Here is a 17644-nt window from a genome sequence, read left to right as displayed (position 1 = left end):
TTCAGAAGCCCTGAACTATGCACTGTGCTCTACTAGGCGAAAGGCTCCACCTCCTTGTGAAAGTGACCAATCACTGCTGCTTCAGTTCAGGGCTCCCTTTCTCTGTTTTGTTGAGGTTTAGTCACCAGTTTAGTCTGGTTTTTTTTTCTTCTTTTTTTTTGCATTGAACTGTACGTATAACCTCTTTTCATTTTGGCTACTGTTTGACCTCAGGGGGTGACCCTGTGTTGGGGGTGGAGAGTTTAAGCGGCAGTTTTTTAATGCTTTTTTTATTTAAATGTGTGGCCTAAGAGGCCCTAGCATCTGTGGTGCCACCCTGAGTGAAGGCATTGGAAGCCATAAGTATGAATATGAAACGGGCTTCCTTTTCAGTGATAGTCGTCTTTTTTTTTCTCCTTCATTCTTTTTGCCTGTAACGGCGCCGTTCCCCTCCAGCCTGTTATTTACTCAGCCTCCGCTGTGTGTTCTGCGTGAATCTCTGTCGCTTGTTTTCACAGAGCTCAGGCTGAGTATTTGCATCTCCCTGTTGTTTGCCTAAGAATCTCGCTGCTCGGCTGTGTTATCACTGCTAAGCGCAGGACATCTTATCTCCTCTCTCAGCGCCTGACGTTAGGCGGGATTCATTGTTTGAGGAATAGCTGTTTGAAGGAGAAAACACAAAAAGGCGTCATCTCTGCCATATATTAACTCTGCACCTTTATTCCCTCTTGTTTAATGACTGCCCCAGTCTGAGAGCAAGGTGAGTCGTGTCATTATATATTTGGATTGGTGCCATGGCAAAACTACTGACAGTAATTATGCCTAAAATCAATTATTTTGTGTGAGACATGTCAGATATTCAGATAATGTGTGATGGGGAGAAAAGGGAAGGGGGGGAGGGAGAGAGACGGAGAGACAGACAGAGACAGAGCTATGATTGAGATAAGAGAGCTCTTAGAGGAAATGGCTTCCTGGTCCCCTCCAGTGTCTCAGGTGAGGCCTGGTTGTGAAAACACAACAGCACTCTGTTGCTATGCAGAATCTTTTTGCACTCCTCCCATGGTGCACCTCACTGGGAGTCGGGCGTTCCCTCCCCTCCCAGGCGCTCTCATTAGAGGCAGGTGTTTGGGGATGGGGACCCCAGACCAGAGCCTGTTCCCCTGGGCTACCTGAGGGGTCCTTGCCCACTTGCTGCTAGCTGTTGCACCCTCCTCCTCTCTTTGAAGCTTTAAAACACCCCTGTCTGTGAGGCATTAACACTTTCCTGTCTTTGTAAGGAATTAACACAGTCCTCCTCTTTCTGTGTGAGGCATTAACACCCTCCTCCTCTTTCTGTGTGAGGCATTAACACACTTCTCCTGTTTCTGTGTGAGGCATTAACACACTTCTCCTGTTTCTGTGTGAGGCATTAACAACTCCTCTCTTTTGTGTGAGTCAACACTTCTCCTGTTTCTGTGTGAGCTAACACACTCCTCCTTCTGTGTGACGATTCAACTCTCCTGTCCTGTGTGAGGCATTAACACCCTCTTTTGGTGAGAGGCAAAACACACTTCTCCGTTTCTGGTGAGGCATTAACACACTTCTCCTGTTTCTGTGTGACGCATTAACACACTTCTCCTGTTTCTGTGTGAGGCATTAACACACTTCTCCTCTTTCTGTGTGAGGCATTAACACACTTCTCCTGTTTCTGTGTGAGGCATTAACACACTTCTCCTGTTTCTGTGTGAGGCATTAACACACTTCTCCTGTTTCTGTGTGAGGCATTAACACAGTCCTCCTCTTTCTGTGTGAGGCATTAACACCCTCCTCCTCTTTCTGTGTGAGGCATTAACACACTTCTCCTGTTTCTGTGTGAGGCATTAACACACTTCTCCTGTTTCTGTGTGAGGCATTAACACACTTCTCCTCTTTCTGTGTGAGGCATTAACACACTTCTCCTCTTTCTGTGTGAGGCATTAACACACTTCTCCTGTTTCTGTGTGACGCATTAACACACTGGGATTTTATTCATTTGTGTTGTTTGCTTAGCATATTCTGCATGTGCCCTTGAAGGCCAGGTTCTATTTTTCCCATTTCGAGAGCACTAGTTTCCCCTCTCCTATTCCATAACAGTTTTACTGGCACAGCCCTCAAGGATAGAGAGATTTTTGCTTGTTAATGTATTTTCTGTTTGAATAATATTTAGTGCTGGTATAAATGCCAAAGCTCATTTAGCTGTTGAAGGATCTCAAGGCTTGAAATGGTCCTTGTACGAGGAGGGTCAAGTGCTTTTTTGTGTTTATTTTTCACATTTTTACATTTTCTGTTGTACTTCCTGAGCGACGGGGCTTGTTTTCAGTAGACTCTAACTCTCCCCTTCCCCTGGTGCATAGAGTGCTGTGTGACCCTGCTTTGAGTTTGGAAGAGCGCTTTAAACACAAAGGCTGTCGCTGACCCCCTCTGCCAGCCTTTTCCAGTCTGCGGTCGGCCGGTACGTCAGCAGTGCCGCCAAGCGTGCGCGCTTCCAACGCGGAGCTCAGCCCAGCTCCCTGATTGGCTTGCGTACAGTCCTGTTAAATATTAATCCACGAGCTTCATCATCGGCTCCTGTGATCAAAATGAGATTTGAGGCTTTACCTCAAAGGCTCTGATCCACAGCGGGGCACCCAGACAGGGACTGTGCTGAACCGGTCCCATCAGGCCCTCCTCATTCACACAGGCAGGACGTCCCGCCGCGCGGCCCCGCTACGTTAGCGTCTTCACACTAACTGGCGAAGATCAAAGCCTCGCCAACCAGTAAGTCGCCGCGGAGACACGCTTCTCTGGGCCCGCCTCCCCCGCCACGCACCGCCTGCCACGTTGGGGGGTCGAATCAAAGAGAGGGCGGGGCCTGTGGCAGCCAGCGGGCCCCCGGCAGCCAGCTGTCTCCCTTTACTCTAATAGCATAATACAGATGAGATCTAATCGATCTCCATGGAAACAGCGCCCCTGAAGTGGTGAGGATGTCACGGGCGGAGTATGAAACACGGCTCGGTGGAGGAGCACTTCGCTGCCCACTGCCATCTTTCCACAGAGATACCATCGGCCTCACAGCCTTACTGTAGTTTCCCTGGGTGGATCCACTGCATATCTTTTGTCTCCTTTGCTGGAGGTATTAACTGTAGGGCTGGCACTTCCTGTTTAATTAGCACTGTGCCTTTATTTTGGGTGTAGAAGGAAAGATGGTGTGTGCAACAGCAATCCTGTGGACTTGTGAGATCAGAAAATGGGAGGCAGCGCTCCAGATCTCTCACAGTCACGTTTTTAGATTTGTCTGTGTCTGCCGGGCACGAGTCCACAAGTGAGTCTCATGTGACAAAGCGGTGACAGATGGAGTGGGTCCCTGGGCGAGGCTCTGCCCCTCTCCTGAGCGCGTGCTGCGGGCGGGATTGTCTGTGCCGTGCACACCCGGGCTGATCAGCATGCAGCCGCTCGCTGGGAGAGCAGCCCGGGTCAGCGCGCAGGAGCGCCCCCTTCCTGCCGTTCGATTAGGCGCGCCGCCTCGCCTCAGTAAGACCTTGGTGGCCGCCACACTGATCGCCATCGTGCTGGATCGCTCCAGAACAGGCTGTCGGCGGTGCACTGGGCTGGTGGGGGGTTGGGGTCAGCACTTACTTTTGTGCCAGTAAATTACATTAGCATAGCAGGGAGGGGCTTACCTGGGGGGAGGGGCTCGGCTAAGAAAGGCCACGCCCGTTTGCTTCAAGCCCAAGCCTCAGTTTAGCCATTGCTTGGGTTACCGCCCCATCAGTTCCTCTCAGCATCGTGCTGAGGGGGGGCCATAGGCACCCTACCCGCTGTCAGGGACCTGCCTTAAGCTGTCCTGCGGTGCCTTGCGCCCTGCAGAGTGCAGAAGAGTCCCTTGGCTCATGGGAGACTGCGCAGGAGAGCGCATGCCTGAGCTGCAGTGATCCATGCATGGTTGCATGTAGCGCAGCTGTGACTGCGACTGCACAAACGGCACGTCCAAATTGGGGAGGAAAAATGAGGATGGAAATGATTATATATAAAATAAACACAGCAACAATAGTGTGCACAGACACACACACAGGCGCGCGCACACACACACACACACACCGCCTTTTCCCTGTTTTCTCCGCTCTCAGTGACTCATTGTTTGTTGTGACGCTGTAGACACCCTGTGTTCTCTGGCAAAGCCCAGCTGTTTATTTTCTCCGCTCTTCTGTCCCGTGTTTGTCGGGTTTAGGCTGTTGTGGATTTGGATGGTGTCTGAAAGGCCTCTTTAATCAATCGATTTGTCCCCGCGGTTCGGGACTGTTTTTGATCTTGTGCGTGCTCTGTTATTCCCAGAGCTCTTTTCCCTGTGCCAGCCATGTCTTCTCCACGGATGTTATTTTTATTGTTCTATAATTTAGAAATGGGTCTCTGTTTTAGGAGCTGAAACCCAAACAATATCTGTGTCGATTTACTGCAGAAACATGATATGCTTTGTTTATTAAACTGAAAATTTTACAAACACTTTATGAATTCTCTTTTTATCTGTGCTGGTTCACTTGACTGGCATCATAAAGTGATTTTTAAACCTTCAGAATGGCGTCACGGTGCTGTCTGGCCTGCAGGCCTGAGAAATGCCTCTGTATATTTTCACAGTTTGGGAACTGTGGGTGTTTGTTCTGTCCTCTCTCTCCCTCTCTCTCCCTCCCTCTCTTTCTTTCTCCCTCCCTCCTTCTGCTTCCTCCCTCTCTCTCCCTCTCTCCCTCCCTCCTCCTCTCCCTCATTCTCTCTCTCTCTGTGGTTTCTCGCTGCGTGTCTCCGGACCGTGTGTTTGTGTCTGCGCGGAGGAGGCTTCTCCCTCCCCCCGCCCTCCTCCTCCTCCTCCTCTCCCCTCAGGGAGCGCGGAGCCCCGGCCAGGCCGATCCGGAGGGCCTCTCTGGGAGCGAAGTGGCTGGCAGAGCCGCCGCGCTGACATGTCTCCGCCCTCATTGGCCCAGGCAGGCCAGCGAATCAGAGCGGCGGAGGCAGCAGGTTTTAATTACGGGTCTGCTGAGTGCCTGGGCCCTCTCATGCGCAGGGCTGAAGGGTGGATGGCGGTCGTGTTGGTTGGGTGCATTATGAGTGCTGGGGAGGGCTGTTAAGATGGGGGGGTGTACGGGGTGCAGTTAGAGCTCTGCTGGGTTTGCTCCATGTGTTCCTCATCTACGAGGAAGGCCTTGGATCCAATAAAAGTTTCATTGCCAGGCTCTGTTGAAGAATATAAAATTTTGATGAGGCTGCTTTCGTTTCAGCTGTTTGGTAGCAGAGATGGGTTTGGGAGGATAGAGAGGTCATTTCATGGTTTTTTTTTTGTTCAACAGAAATAGGAATAAAAAGATTGGGTGGGACATGCCCTAACCCTGGCAGGGGGCAGTTGTGATCACATTGGGCATCTTGGTGACGCAGGGCACTGTTTTTGCAATAGTGGGTGGCCTTCCTGATCCTGATAGTTGATGTCATGAGACAGGGGTGACATTTGGGAGTGTGCATTTCCTTGTGCTTTTTTCAGTTTCTATAAAAAGACTCATGGACATTGTGTTTTTCCTGCTCGCTGTGACTCGCAGCTTCAGTCTCACAGTGGATTCACCTGTACTTTGAGCACTGAGTCCTGTCCTGTTCTCTCCTATTGTCCTCTCCTCTCTACTCCAGTCCTCTATCTGTGGGGAACTCACCCAGGTCTGTCCATTTCTCTTATCTGAAAGGTCATTTATACTCAACCCAGAGACCTGAGGGTAACCTGAAGCAGCTCTGATCATTGTGTGTGTGTGTGTGTGCTCGTGTGTTTTGGAGAAGGCGCAGAATTCACTGCAGTAAGCGAGGCGTGCTTTATGGATCCCTCCAGCCCCGACGTGAAGTGAATATTCAGCGTCATGTGACCAGTGTTGTTCTAACGGTTGTCAGAGCAACCGTCTGCAGACTGCAGGTGAAGATGTGAGGAGCCATTCATCATGTCAGTTTGTGTGGGTTTGGGCCCTGTGTTCCTGGCCCTCGGGATAATGGCTCTGGAGTGTGAGGGGTGTCTGGGGTCCAGAGATGAGCCTGAGCCCGCAGAGTCAGCCCCACGGGTCTGGCTGGGCCAGGCCCGCCTGTGATTGGCTGCATTACGAACAGCATGATCGATGGTGTGCAGCGCCTGTCTTTTCTTTATTTATACTTGAATTGTATTGATTTTATTCTGCTCCTGCTGAGAGTGGAGGATAAATTCTTACCCAGAGACCTTAATTGCTTTCTTTCACTCCGAAAAAAAATTCACACTGCGAAGGGGGATAGAATTGCCCATATTAAACTGAAGTGGTGCTCATCAGCCCTGAACTATTAATATTTATAATAGATTTTTCTCCCTGACTCTAATGAAGAGTGTATGGCCTTTTAAAACCAATTAGCCTGACCAAGTTTCGTTGCGTGTTTATTTTCATTTGACTTGGTAACTAGCGGCGAGGCCCCAGACGGCAGGCGCTGCCAAGAAGTAAAACGGCCCTGAGCCCTTTAGCCGCTCCGCGCGGAGCCGGGCCGTATGCTAGCGCCCCGCACACTAGCGCCCCGCACACCTGTCTCCTCTCACTGGGGCTGGGGGGGGGGGGCGCTGGACTGTCTGTGCGTTCGGAAGTCTGGGAGCTGAGCGTGAGTTTAGGTAATTGATGGTTTGTAATCCTTTAGGTCCCCGGTAGTTTATATCTGCATATATTAATTGTGGTGTTTTCAAGAGAGCTGCACTCGAACCCCAGCAGTGTGCTGATGTGGGGAGGAAATGGCTGCCTGTAGATGAAGGTTTCCAGCTGGGGCACTTGGGAACAGTCCACCCCCCCCACCCCCTAGGAGTCCTGAGGGGATCCTCCCCAGCTACTCTGCTCCAGGCTGCTCAGAACCGAACTGTAAACTCCACTCCGTCTGTCACAGTCAAATGGACAAAATGGCTGCCACTGACCATTCACAGCTCACTAGCAGAAAAAAACCGTTCCTCCTGCACAAATCCCAGGATAAATATCTGTAAATTATTGCTTCACTTTTATTTCCATCCGCAGCCCCCTGTGTTTCCTGGTGCAGGTCCACAGGCAGCAGCTTGCTTGTGGGCTTCCAGTCGAAAGGAAGCAGACAGGTGCCTGGCGGAGCGTCTGTGTTGTGCGGTCACGGGCTCTTCGGCATTTAAATAATTGAGGAAAGGGACAGGAAAGGAGGGAAATGGTCCTTTTATCAGGAGAGATACTTTATTACTTGGTAATGGCTGATTAGCTTCCTTCATTTAGTAAACAGACAGTAAGAGCTCTTTAAAAGCCGGCCAGATTACCCTAAGACAGTGAACACAATAGAGCTTGTAGCTTGTTAACTGGCCGCTGTACTGATAGCACACACTTCCACCGTTAGCGTGACCGTATAAGACCCCAGACTGCATGAAATTAGTGCTTGGTAATTAATGGCAGTGATTATTCCTGCTCATGGTTCAGAGACTTGAAAAGTTATTTTTTGCTTACATATTTAACTGAACAGTTGGAGTAAATATATGTTAAGTAATTAACCTCTGCGGTTGACAAACGAAGGTTGTTTTGGCAGGATCTATTAAAAAATGAGTTAATAAAAGTTATAAGTTATTAAAAATCTATAACTTTTAAGCTTTAAGCTGTGTTCTATCTCACCACAAGGTCAGGTCCTTTTTTCCTCTCCTAAATCAAATCTCAAGTAAAACAAAGGTTCTCTTTGATAGCACAGCGAGAGGTTGATGTGAAAATGAGTAATAATTCTGAGTTCTGTGTTGAATATTGCAGTAGGTCAGAAGAGGTTTAGCACATACCTCATGTTCCCCTGAAACTGAAATCAGCCATCTTGATCAAAATGGCCCGGCAGCAATAATACACCCTTCCCCCCACAAACTCCTTTAGCCAGACTCAAAGTAGATCATCTGCCTGGCCCCAAAGCAACTATGACCCCACATCTGCTCTGGGGCAGTCCTGAACCCTGATACCCACCTGCCACCCGCACAGAGGACCCACAGGCATGCCCCCCACAAACTTCGTTGGAAGGGAGCTCCTCCTTACCAGTCCTGATCAGCAGATGAATCAGAAGCGTGTGAACAATGAGCCGGAGTGAATAAACAGCCCTCCCTCCCATAATGCACTGCGTCCTGCTCTGGAATAGAGAAGCTGAACCAGAAGTTACACAGTCTAGCGTTTATTTCAAAGTGGGGCACGAGAAATTTTGCGATCGCTCGCGGGGGGCGAAGGCTTTACATTCGCGAAGGCGGAAGAATAATCTGCGGCTCCTTTTCGGAAACAAAGCCCCGTTTTGCGGCCGACCTCCTGGCGTGCGGACGCGCGAGATCAGAGCGCCGCCGCTAAGTCGCGGCGCGTGTGCGATTGTGCTGAAAGCACCGGCCTCGTGGCGCGCGGCTGCGTCGGGAACGCCAGAGGCTTTCGCCCGCCTTCGGTTGGCCTGTCCGATAAGAGGGACGGCGAAGCCCCATTATAGCATTAGCGCATCCTCACTGCAGACGGCTTTACAGTGGCCCTCACTGATGTGACATGCCGAAAGGAGGCACCCCTCTGTCCCGCGTAGAGGGGGCTGCTGGGCCGCTGTGTGGACGTACAGACGAGTGTTTTTGGTAGAATGGGGCTGTGGTCTGGGGGGGCCGTGGTGGAGACGTAAAGCTTCCAGGCAGCGTATGCGTTGAGGTAATTGGTGTGGAATTCACACTGGCTTTTGGCAGCGAGGACGGAAAAAGGTCTCAAGCACGCCTTAAATGAATGGCTTATTCTTTGGGGTTTGTTTTTATTGGGAGTTGGAAGAAAAGCCATCGAAAGTGAGCCGTTATCGTAAAAGTAACAGAGCTGTAATTAGCTGAAACTGGGCTCCGGCACTCCTGGGGTGAACGGCAGTGTTGTGCGGTGCCCCCAGCCCCCCCACCCCCCCTCCTTCCCCCGCCCCGCTTCTTGGTTTGGTGCAGGGGGCCGATTCGGAGCGGCCCATACTGGGTGACGGAGCCACACACCTGCTCAGTTCTTCTTTGTCTCTGCTGCCTTTCCGCTCGGGGAGGATTGTACCTTCCCATTGGTTAGACTGTGACATTCTTTAACCTTCAGATTGATTTGGCTGTTTGTTGGTCAGTCTGTGATTGGTGTGGGTGGGTTAATCCACCCCCCTACCTCAGCCCTGTCCTCTGTTCTTTGGGGTGCTGTCTGTGCCTTCAGGCCCTGGAGTCACACAGGCTTCTGTGGTATTTTTAGCTGTTTTTGTGCTCACTGCCTTGTCAGATAGGCTCCAAACGTCTGAAATCCATTTAGTGTAAATGGTGCATGGCACCGGAGGGAGTTTGGTGAGCGAGGGGAGGAGGAGGGGTTTTCTCCCAGCTGCAGATAACGAGCTCCACGGGAACCACCCAGCGCCATCGCGCCTCCTCACCCACCGTGCAGACGCACGCTGCTCGCACCTGCCAGCAGGGGGCGCTGCTCCCGCAGGATGGGTTTGTGTGTGTGATAGGGGGCCCCGGGGGTAGGATGGTGGGGGGGGGGGATAATGTTACCTGTCTGCCGGTCCTTTGGTTTCTGCAGTTACACACAGCTGAAAATATGCTAACCGCCCACATGCTGGAGAACCTTAAGAATGCCATGAACCTGACACTGTGACCTCAAGCGAGGGAGATTACTACATGAATCTCCGTCCCGCTCCCTCTCACCCTCCCCTAGCCTGTTGGGGGTCAGCGCTTATCGCTGGAAACCCCTCAGACCTGACCTGGGCTCTGGGGTGGGTTCATTATGTTCAGCATGCCCCCACACAAGGGGAAGTGCAGTTTGGCGTTTATCTCCACCCAAGATCAAATTTATTTCCTCTTGATACTCGATAAGGAAAAAAGAAAACTTGGAACATTCCTTCTCTCCATCAGTCATTGGGAGGATCGCATGGACCCTTTGTTTTCATACGAGCGATGAACGGGGGACTGCTTGGGAACTCAGCTCGCTGCTGCGACGTGCCGTTCGGCACAGAAATGAAGTCTGACTCGTTCCCAAAGCGTATCATTTTCCAGCCTGTCGGCTTGAGTCAGCCGGGCTGCGCTGAAAGCCAAGGGCAGTGGAGGTTACGGTGGAAACTCAATTTTCAGTGTAAATGTTGAGCAACTCTGCAAACTGCAGTTTTTTTCTTCTTCTTCTGTTGCCTAATGGCGAGAGGGTGACCTTTATTTTCCTGAAGTTTGGAAATGCGTATCGCCATAAAAAAACAAAAAGCGCTGTTAGATTTAAAGAGCCGTGCGAGGCGTGATTCCGACGCGGTGCCGTAGTCTGAGCTCTGTCACGCCAGCTATGACACGAGCGCGTCAGTCTGAGCCGTCGGCAGCTTGAACTCCGCGGTCCGTCAGTCTGAGCTCTGTCACGCGCCAGCTATGACACAGCGTCCGCGTCCGCGGTCACGTCTCTGAGCTCTTCCGCCAGCTGACACGCGCCGTCGCAGTCTGAGCTCTGTCACGCCAGGCGCCGTCCGTGACTGCACAGCTGACACGCGTCGGCTCGTCAGTCTGAGCTCTGTCACGCGCCAGCTATGACACGGCGTCCGCGTCCGTCAGTCTGAGCTCCGTCACGCGCCAGCTATGGCGCGCTCCGCGGCCGCGGGAGGCCGTCGCGGCCAGGTACGGCGGCTTTAAGGCGGGCGTGGTTCTCCGGGTCACCACTGCTTTGGCTTGTCCCAGAGACACAGCGGGCACAGTCCCGTGCCTGTGCCCTCAGCCCGCAGGCAGAGATGCTGTGCTGTTGCGCTGTGCGGCCGATGGCATCAGAGGAGGGCACGCATTTCAGCCTCAGCACTGGGGGGGTCACAGTGGAGGCGTGGGTACAGTCAGGCCTGTCGGGAAGATGAGAAAGTGGGGAAATAAAGAGGGGAAAATGAGCTTTGGGTTAGGAGCTGCGTATTTGTGCAGATGTATGAGTGGTACATTTCAGCTTGTGCATAATTTAAATGTTGTCTGTGTTGCTGAGAAATCAGCGTGACAGATATGTTTGTGCTGCTAGTTACATGGTGCTTATTTAGGGAAATATATAAGCGGAACTCTCACTGGGAGGCATTTCTACATCATTAGTGCTGATACCACGAATAAGGCATCGCAATGGCTCTCAATAGTGCCCTCTGCCCCCCCCCCCCTCCCCTGGTGATGTCAGCAGAAGATGAAGTAAGTGGCTGTGTTTATGCGGGCTGCTCTCATGCTTGTGCTAACGTTGCTCTCTGTGTCTTTCAGTTCCCCCGCGCTTCCTGAAGCGCCCGGCCAACATCCACGCCCACGAGTCCAGGGACATCATCTTCGAGTGCGAGGTGACCGGCTCCCCCCCTCCCACCGTCAAGTGGGTGAAGAACGGGGATGCCGTCATCCCCAGTGACTACTTCAAAATCATTGTGAGTCAAGGTTTCCGTTGCAATTTTGTGTGTGTGTGTGTGTGTGTGAGAGAGAGATGTATCCATGCCGGTTTGTGTGTGTGGTTTGGAAACAGACCTGTGTAACTACTCGAGCAGCGCCCCCTACAGTCTCACTATCAGACCTGGTCCAATACCTGCCGCTAGCTGTTCTCTCACCGCCAGCGGAAGCCTGGGGCTGTCTGTCGTTCCTAATGGTCAGCTTCAAGTGTCTTTACTGCCCCCTAAGTGAGCGTAATGCGTGCTGTCGGGGAGCGGGAGGGCTCCTAAGTGAAATAAGATGGTCAGATTCGGGTGTGCTCTGTGTGAGGAATTAGGCTGCTGATGCTATGGGGCACTCCATGGGGCTCTTGACTAATTGCCCTGTGTCTGCGGGTGACCTTCCCCAGCGCTGGCCGCGCCCGTGTCCCGCGCTATTTCTGTGTGTGCTATTCCAGGCTAATGGCAGAACGGCACACGCTATTCATCTGCTGCTCTGGACCAGTTCGGTAGAGGGATAAAACAAAACGTTGACATTGAAAAAAGACGTTGCTTTTGTCCCGTACTGTCCGGTCGTTTGCAGTCTGCCCGCTGCTGACCAGATATAGGTCTACTCTACCTGTACACGGTCCACTGAATGGAGGATTTATTGAGAAGTTGGCACAGGGCTTGTGTTTGGCACTCGGCTGGTTTCATCATGAACGTGTTGTTCCAGCGGGTGTAACCCAGTCATGTGACCTGTGTGTTCCTCCCTGCAGAAGGAACACAACTTGCAAGTCCTGGGCCTGGTGACATCGGACGAGGGCTTCTACCAGTGCCTGGCAGAGAACGACGCGGGCAACGTCCAGGCCGGCGCCCAGCTCATCATCCTGGACCTCGGTAAGTTCCAGAGGGCTGTGGGGTTGCAGATCAGAAACACAGTGTCCCACAATGCCAAGGCACCCTGGTCAGGGTTCTCTCAGCTCTGGCACGAGAATACAGAGCCTGGATTATGTGAGAAACGCGCGGCTGGGACCCGACAGGGTCATATTCGGCCAACTGGCCGAACGAGCGGGGCGTGCGGTTTGACATTGCTCTGACTCCCCCGAACAAGCAGCTTGTGGAGAGAGATGGAGGAGTCAGCCGGGCAGTGTCTCTGTGTGCTCATCCACAGCAGGTCTTCTTGTCTCAGTCCAAGGTCACTCTAAAATGCTGCTAAATATGCTAGAAGTCCAAACTTTTGAGGAAAAAAGAGATTTAAATGGACACAAAACAAAACAATGGATTTCACATTTGAAAAGTGAAATATCACAGGCCAGTAAAGATCCCAAAAGAAGGCTGTAGTTCAGTGGAAACAAGAATCAAATCAGTTTTTACTGCTAAGGAACCTTAATACTGGTGAAATTTTGGTGGAGAGAATTCCGTAGATCTAATTCACCCAACATAGATATAAATGCAATTATCTTAAATGATGCATGTCTAAAAAGCAGCAGGCGTCGCACAGACAGTGAATTTCTCGAATTTTGACTGTTCAGATTAAACACACTTTCAAATAGGCCCCATTTTGTTTCATCTTACTATGCTAGTTATGTAATGGTGCATATAGGCCCTCTGACTTTGGCTCGTTTCACATCTTACAAACTTCCATGCCCTGTGCTTTACTGCTTTGAGTCTTTTACTGAGTGTGAGCACAGTTACCGGTCGCTGTGGTATAGATCCCAAAATAACACACAAACTCCATTCCTCTCGTGTTCATATTCGTGTTCAACTCTTCCCAGAAATAATGAGATGCCTCATCTGAAAAACATGGCCTAACGAACAGACACCGAATAGACACTGACTGCTGAACGAATGTGTTCCAGGCAGAGAGGTGAGCATCTACAGGATCCCCATTAGCCGCAGAATGGAACACGGGACCTTCCTGGAAAGGAGCTTGTTTAGATATACGTGTATTGAAACCCAAATATACAAGCACGCAAACACCAGCCCCTATGTAAATGCTAACAGGTGCAAACGTGCGCTTCTTGCGCACACATGATGCAATTCACAGAAAATGTGAAGAACCATGCACAGACACACACATACGCATGCATGTACGTGCATCTGCGTGCGTACACGGGTATGGGTCAACACCGCATGGTTTTTAGAGGGGCAGGAATGTAAACGTAAGTTCAATAATGTGAACAAAAGAAGTTTCAAACAAAGCAATAATTTTTAGATATTGTCGTTATATGTAGCTATGACCCTCATTTAAGCACTAGTTCTGTGATATTTAACAGATTTGGTAACAATCTGATCGTTTGGGTTTACCTGCAGATAGCTGCACTGCATCGTTTTTGCATGTTAAATGTGAAAGTCTCTACTATGAACCAAAGGAGAATGTGCAGGTCGTGTCACTGACTCACATACACTTATGTAACACACACACATGTTGCACATATAACAGATAGTTGCCCAAACTGGGTGCCCTATAAGCTGAACCTGTCGAGGGCTGAGACTGTAGTCCAGGTGTTAAGGTGGAAAGTTAGCCTCAGCTCTGAATTCCCAGTGAAGAATCAGCGGGTTGGTGCTGTTTACGCATTTACACCGCTCAGCTCGTATTTATCACCACCCAGGAAGTGGTGCTTTTTGAGAAGGCGTGAATGTCGAAGCGCTTTGCGCTCCCGTAGGTGTCCTCATTAGGGAGCGTGGCATGAAGGTGGGTGACTCGTCATTTCCACACAAGCCCTTCTCTGCCTGCCGCGCTCTAATCGAAGCCGTCACATTGGGGCGCTCCTCTCCCTGCTCCCTATCCCCCCCCCCACCCCCCCCTTTCCGTCAGCCACCTGTTCCCCCTCGGCCCCGTGCTGGGCCCTGGGATGGCATCACCCCGTGCCCCGCCGCCCTGCCGGCTGTCTCCAAATGGCAGGGCAGTTCCCCGTCCTGCCCCCCGTCCCGCTCCCCCGTCCCGCTTCCTCACTCCGGGTCCCCCCACGGGCCTTCCCGTCTCCCCTCCTCCTGGAGCCAGACATCTTTGCCTCCAGCAGCAGATGAAGGAAGGGCAGGGAACAACCTGTGTGTTTAGAGCCAAAGATCTGTGTGAGGATGGGAACGGTCAGGCCACGCCCACAGGAAGTGACCTTCAGTTGCTCTGTCAAGATCATCTCACAGCCAAGCTCAAGTATTTTATTTTTTTCAGTATATAATGTATTTTATTTAATCACCCGTATTATTATTTATGCAATTAATTATTGGTTAACAGTCCATCCCAGATATACAGTATTTTGTAAGGATTATACTGGCTACCATGTACCACTCTGTCAGTTCTTTCAACAGACTTTGCTCTACATGGAATAACACTGATTGGTTAAAATCGGTTGAGCCACTGGTGAAAAATGACTGCTCCACTCATTTTGGGATTCACGGTTACTTTGCACTGCTCACCTTTCATTTTACGCTGTGTACCCTACCCCCTGTTACACTGCGCACATGCGCATACACGCACGCACACACACACACGCACAAAGAGACCCCACACGCTCACAACAGTGCCCACGCAGGTCCGCGAGTTCACAGAAATGCACAAGAGGGCAGACCCCTGAACAAACGGCTCCCCTCCCGACCCCGGGAGCACAATCAGGCCCTTTATTCTGGCGCACAGGAAGTCGCCCGCGGCTGCGGCCCTGCGGTCTGACGGGGGGTGGGGTGGAGTGACGGCAGCCCCACGCATGGCGGCCCGCTCATTCAGGCTCATTCAGGCTCAGAGGAAGCACAGCCTCAGCTCCGTAGCACACATCTTGCAAACAGATGTCTGGGTGCGAGAGCCTGAGAGGGGTGTTAAGAAGTTGTAATTATGTAATGGGGGGGTTAACCTGAACCGGAGCGTGTGGGAATGACCCCCTGAAGCACCGCACTTTCCCCTGTCCTCTCTCACAACCCATGTGCATGTGTGATTTGGGAAATACGCCCGTCAGGTGTGGTACAGTCAGGTGTACCCCCGGAGCTGGGTCACACACAGGGTCCACGCAGCCCTGCGACCTGCTATTTTGGGCCCCACGAAAAGATCTTGCATGGGGCCCCACCACCCCAGGCCAGAACAACATAAAATCTTATGTTCTATTATTGTTTGAGGGCCTCTGTCAGTCAGGACCCTTGGAATCGTCCTAACTCCCCCCAATCCCCCCCTCCTCCTCCCCCCCGTATGGCGCCGCTGCCTGGACTTGGCAAGTGTGAGGCGTCTTGTTCCAGTGAACCTCAATGCTTCCACTGTTCAAAAAGCCATTCATTTCCGCTCTGCAAGACGCTCAAGAAAAAGTCATTTATATAAGATTCCCACAGAAGGCCGTGCAATACTTTAAGTCAAGATAACATTGCCACGCACATTTCTCAAAGCTTACGGTGCAGGCCAACGCGTGAAAGGAACACAAATTAAGGCTGTTAGTCTGGGCCGTCTCCCCCCCTCGCGCTGCAGCGCGCGTTTGCTCATGTTCTGGAAGGTCTTCGGGGAGCACACACGTCCCTCGTTTCCCTCCCTCTTTGATTCGGGAGAATCGGCAGCCTGATTGCTGAATGTATTGTGCGGTTGAAGCCGTCGGGAGTAATCAGTGGGGTTATGACAGCTCGGAGGCCTGCTCCTCCCGCACTGGCTCTTTACCTGGTGGAGGCTGATTGTGTGGAGGAACAGCTGAGAGATTGCAGCAGGTAATTATGTTTCCTCAGAAGAAGAAAGCTTCATTCTCTTAGCTTTCTTTTTTTCTGTCTGGAGAATGGAGCTGCTTTCTGGCTCTTTGTTTGTGATTGCCTTGTTTGGCCGCACAAGCAGTTAAAAAGGAATGAAAGGCGCACGCACATAAATCACTTTGGGGTGTGTCACTCCTGCTGCTGTTTGTGATGACACAATGAGATGAGCCCCCTAATACACTGGCAAACGTAGCTGCAAGTGTTGCTGAATTATGGTTTTATTTTTGGCCCAAGGCCATGCATAGCCACTGTACGTTTCCTGTAGAATACCCAGCAGCTGTAAAATAGCCAGTTGCACCTGGACTTTGCTTCATGTAATTCAGTCATCCTGTCGGTGTGTTGGTGACTCCTGTCTGGAGGTGTGCTGGAACACTGCGGGACTTCCCAGGTAAACCCTGCACCTTCCCGTCCTTCCCTGCTCACAGGGAGTCGGGCGTCAGGGCATTGGCAGAGCTGCTCTCTGAGCTGCAAATGAAGGAACGTTGTGCTTCAGACTAGTGCTCCGTGCTTCTCCGCTTCTGCAGCTGCTCTGTCTCCATTTCCAGCGCGTTGTGGTGGCCTCCACGCCGCTGATCCATGACGCTGCTCTGCTCTCTCCTCAGCGGCTCTATTCCCCATCGGGTTTCTGCCCTCGATTAAGGGTGGCGCGATGCGGCCCCTCTGACTGTTCCATGTCACTGCTCTCCCTGGCTCATCCTCTGTTATTGGTTAAGTGCAGTGCGGTAGGTGCACTCCGTGTCACTGATCTGCTCGCTGTGGTTGTGATTGAGAACAGTCTGGCGGTCTCTTGCATTTCTCTCTGTCTCTTTCTCATTGCTAACCAAGACTACATTCTTGGATCGCAGCACAGATATCATTGTGTGTTGAAGAGCAGGTCATGAGTAACCTCTCAGAATACAGTCATCTTGTTCATTTCCCTTTTCTTCTCCTGCATTGTCTTGGTTTTGCATTTGAATGCTTGTCTTTTTCCTCCGACAGCTGTGGATTCAAAATGAAAGCGCTTTCATTCACGCTGTAAAGACGTGGTGTTCCGACATGCCGTGTTTCTTGTAACTGTCGTTCCTCCACAGGAAGCTAATCGTGCGTTTTCTGAAGCCTATGACTGTCCTAACGGAACGGATCAGTGTGTGTTTGTGTGGGAGCGGCCTTAGTTCCCCCTTCTTTGCGGTGGCAGTTTTACCCGCATGTGAGTTGGGGTTAGGGCGCAGTCAGGCTCATGGGTAATGGAGCGGAGAGAGTCCGCATCATCGCTCTCAGTCACGCCGCGTTTGGCAGCTGAGGTCAACCTGGCGGTAATGGGCTCTCCGTGCGCCATGCAGAGAGGGACCGCCCTCATCCGCCGCGCGCTCAGATCCGCCGACCGAGGCCGTCGCCCCGCGGCCCGGTGACCTCGCCCACCACGCGCCAAAGGAAGGAGAACCAGGCAGCGGAAAGATGCCCTATGAACACGGGGAGGATCTGCAGCACGTTAGCACCGCGTTAGCTAGCGTTAGCGGTGCATTAGCAGCACGTTAGCTACCCTTAGCGGCGCATTCCTTCTCCCCTCCCCCCCGCCACCGCCTTTTTTGTTCCTCTGAAGGAGACAGGTGGC

The 17644-nt window shown here is 51.6% G+C and overlaps 1 protein-coding gene across 7 annotated transcripts in view; it reads left to right on the top strand.

Annotated features, from left to right (window-relative positions):
• Positions 1–17644, top strand: part of LOC135242740 (neogenin-like) — a 161687-nt gene that overhangs the window by 102693 nt on the left and 41350 nt on the right. For all 7 annotated transcript variants that reach the window (XM_064313974.1, XM_064313969.1, XM_064313972.1 and 4 more), the window contains exons 6-7: positions 11204–11358; positions 12114–12234. In XM_064313974.1, the coding sequence (XP_064170044.1) occupies positions 11204–11358; positions 12114–12234 (276 nt within the window). The remainder of the gene's footprint in view (positions 1–11203; positions 11359–12113; positions 12235–17644) is intronic.

This window comes from Anguilla rostrata, chromosome 16 (assembly GCF_018555375.3).
Source record: "Anguilla rostrata isolate EN2019 chromosome 16, ASM1855537v3, whole genome shotgun sequence".
Taxonomy (NCBI): domain Eukaryota; kingdom Metazoa; phylum Chordata; class Actinopteri; order Anguilliformes; family Anguillidae; genus Anguilla; species Anguilla rostrata.
The sequence above is the reverse complement of the archived record's forward strand: the minus strand, read 5'-3'. Positions and strand labels throughout refer to the sequence as shown.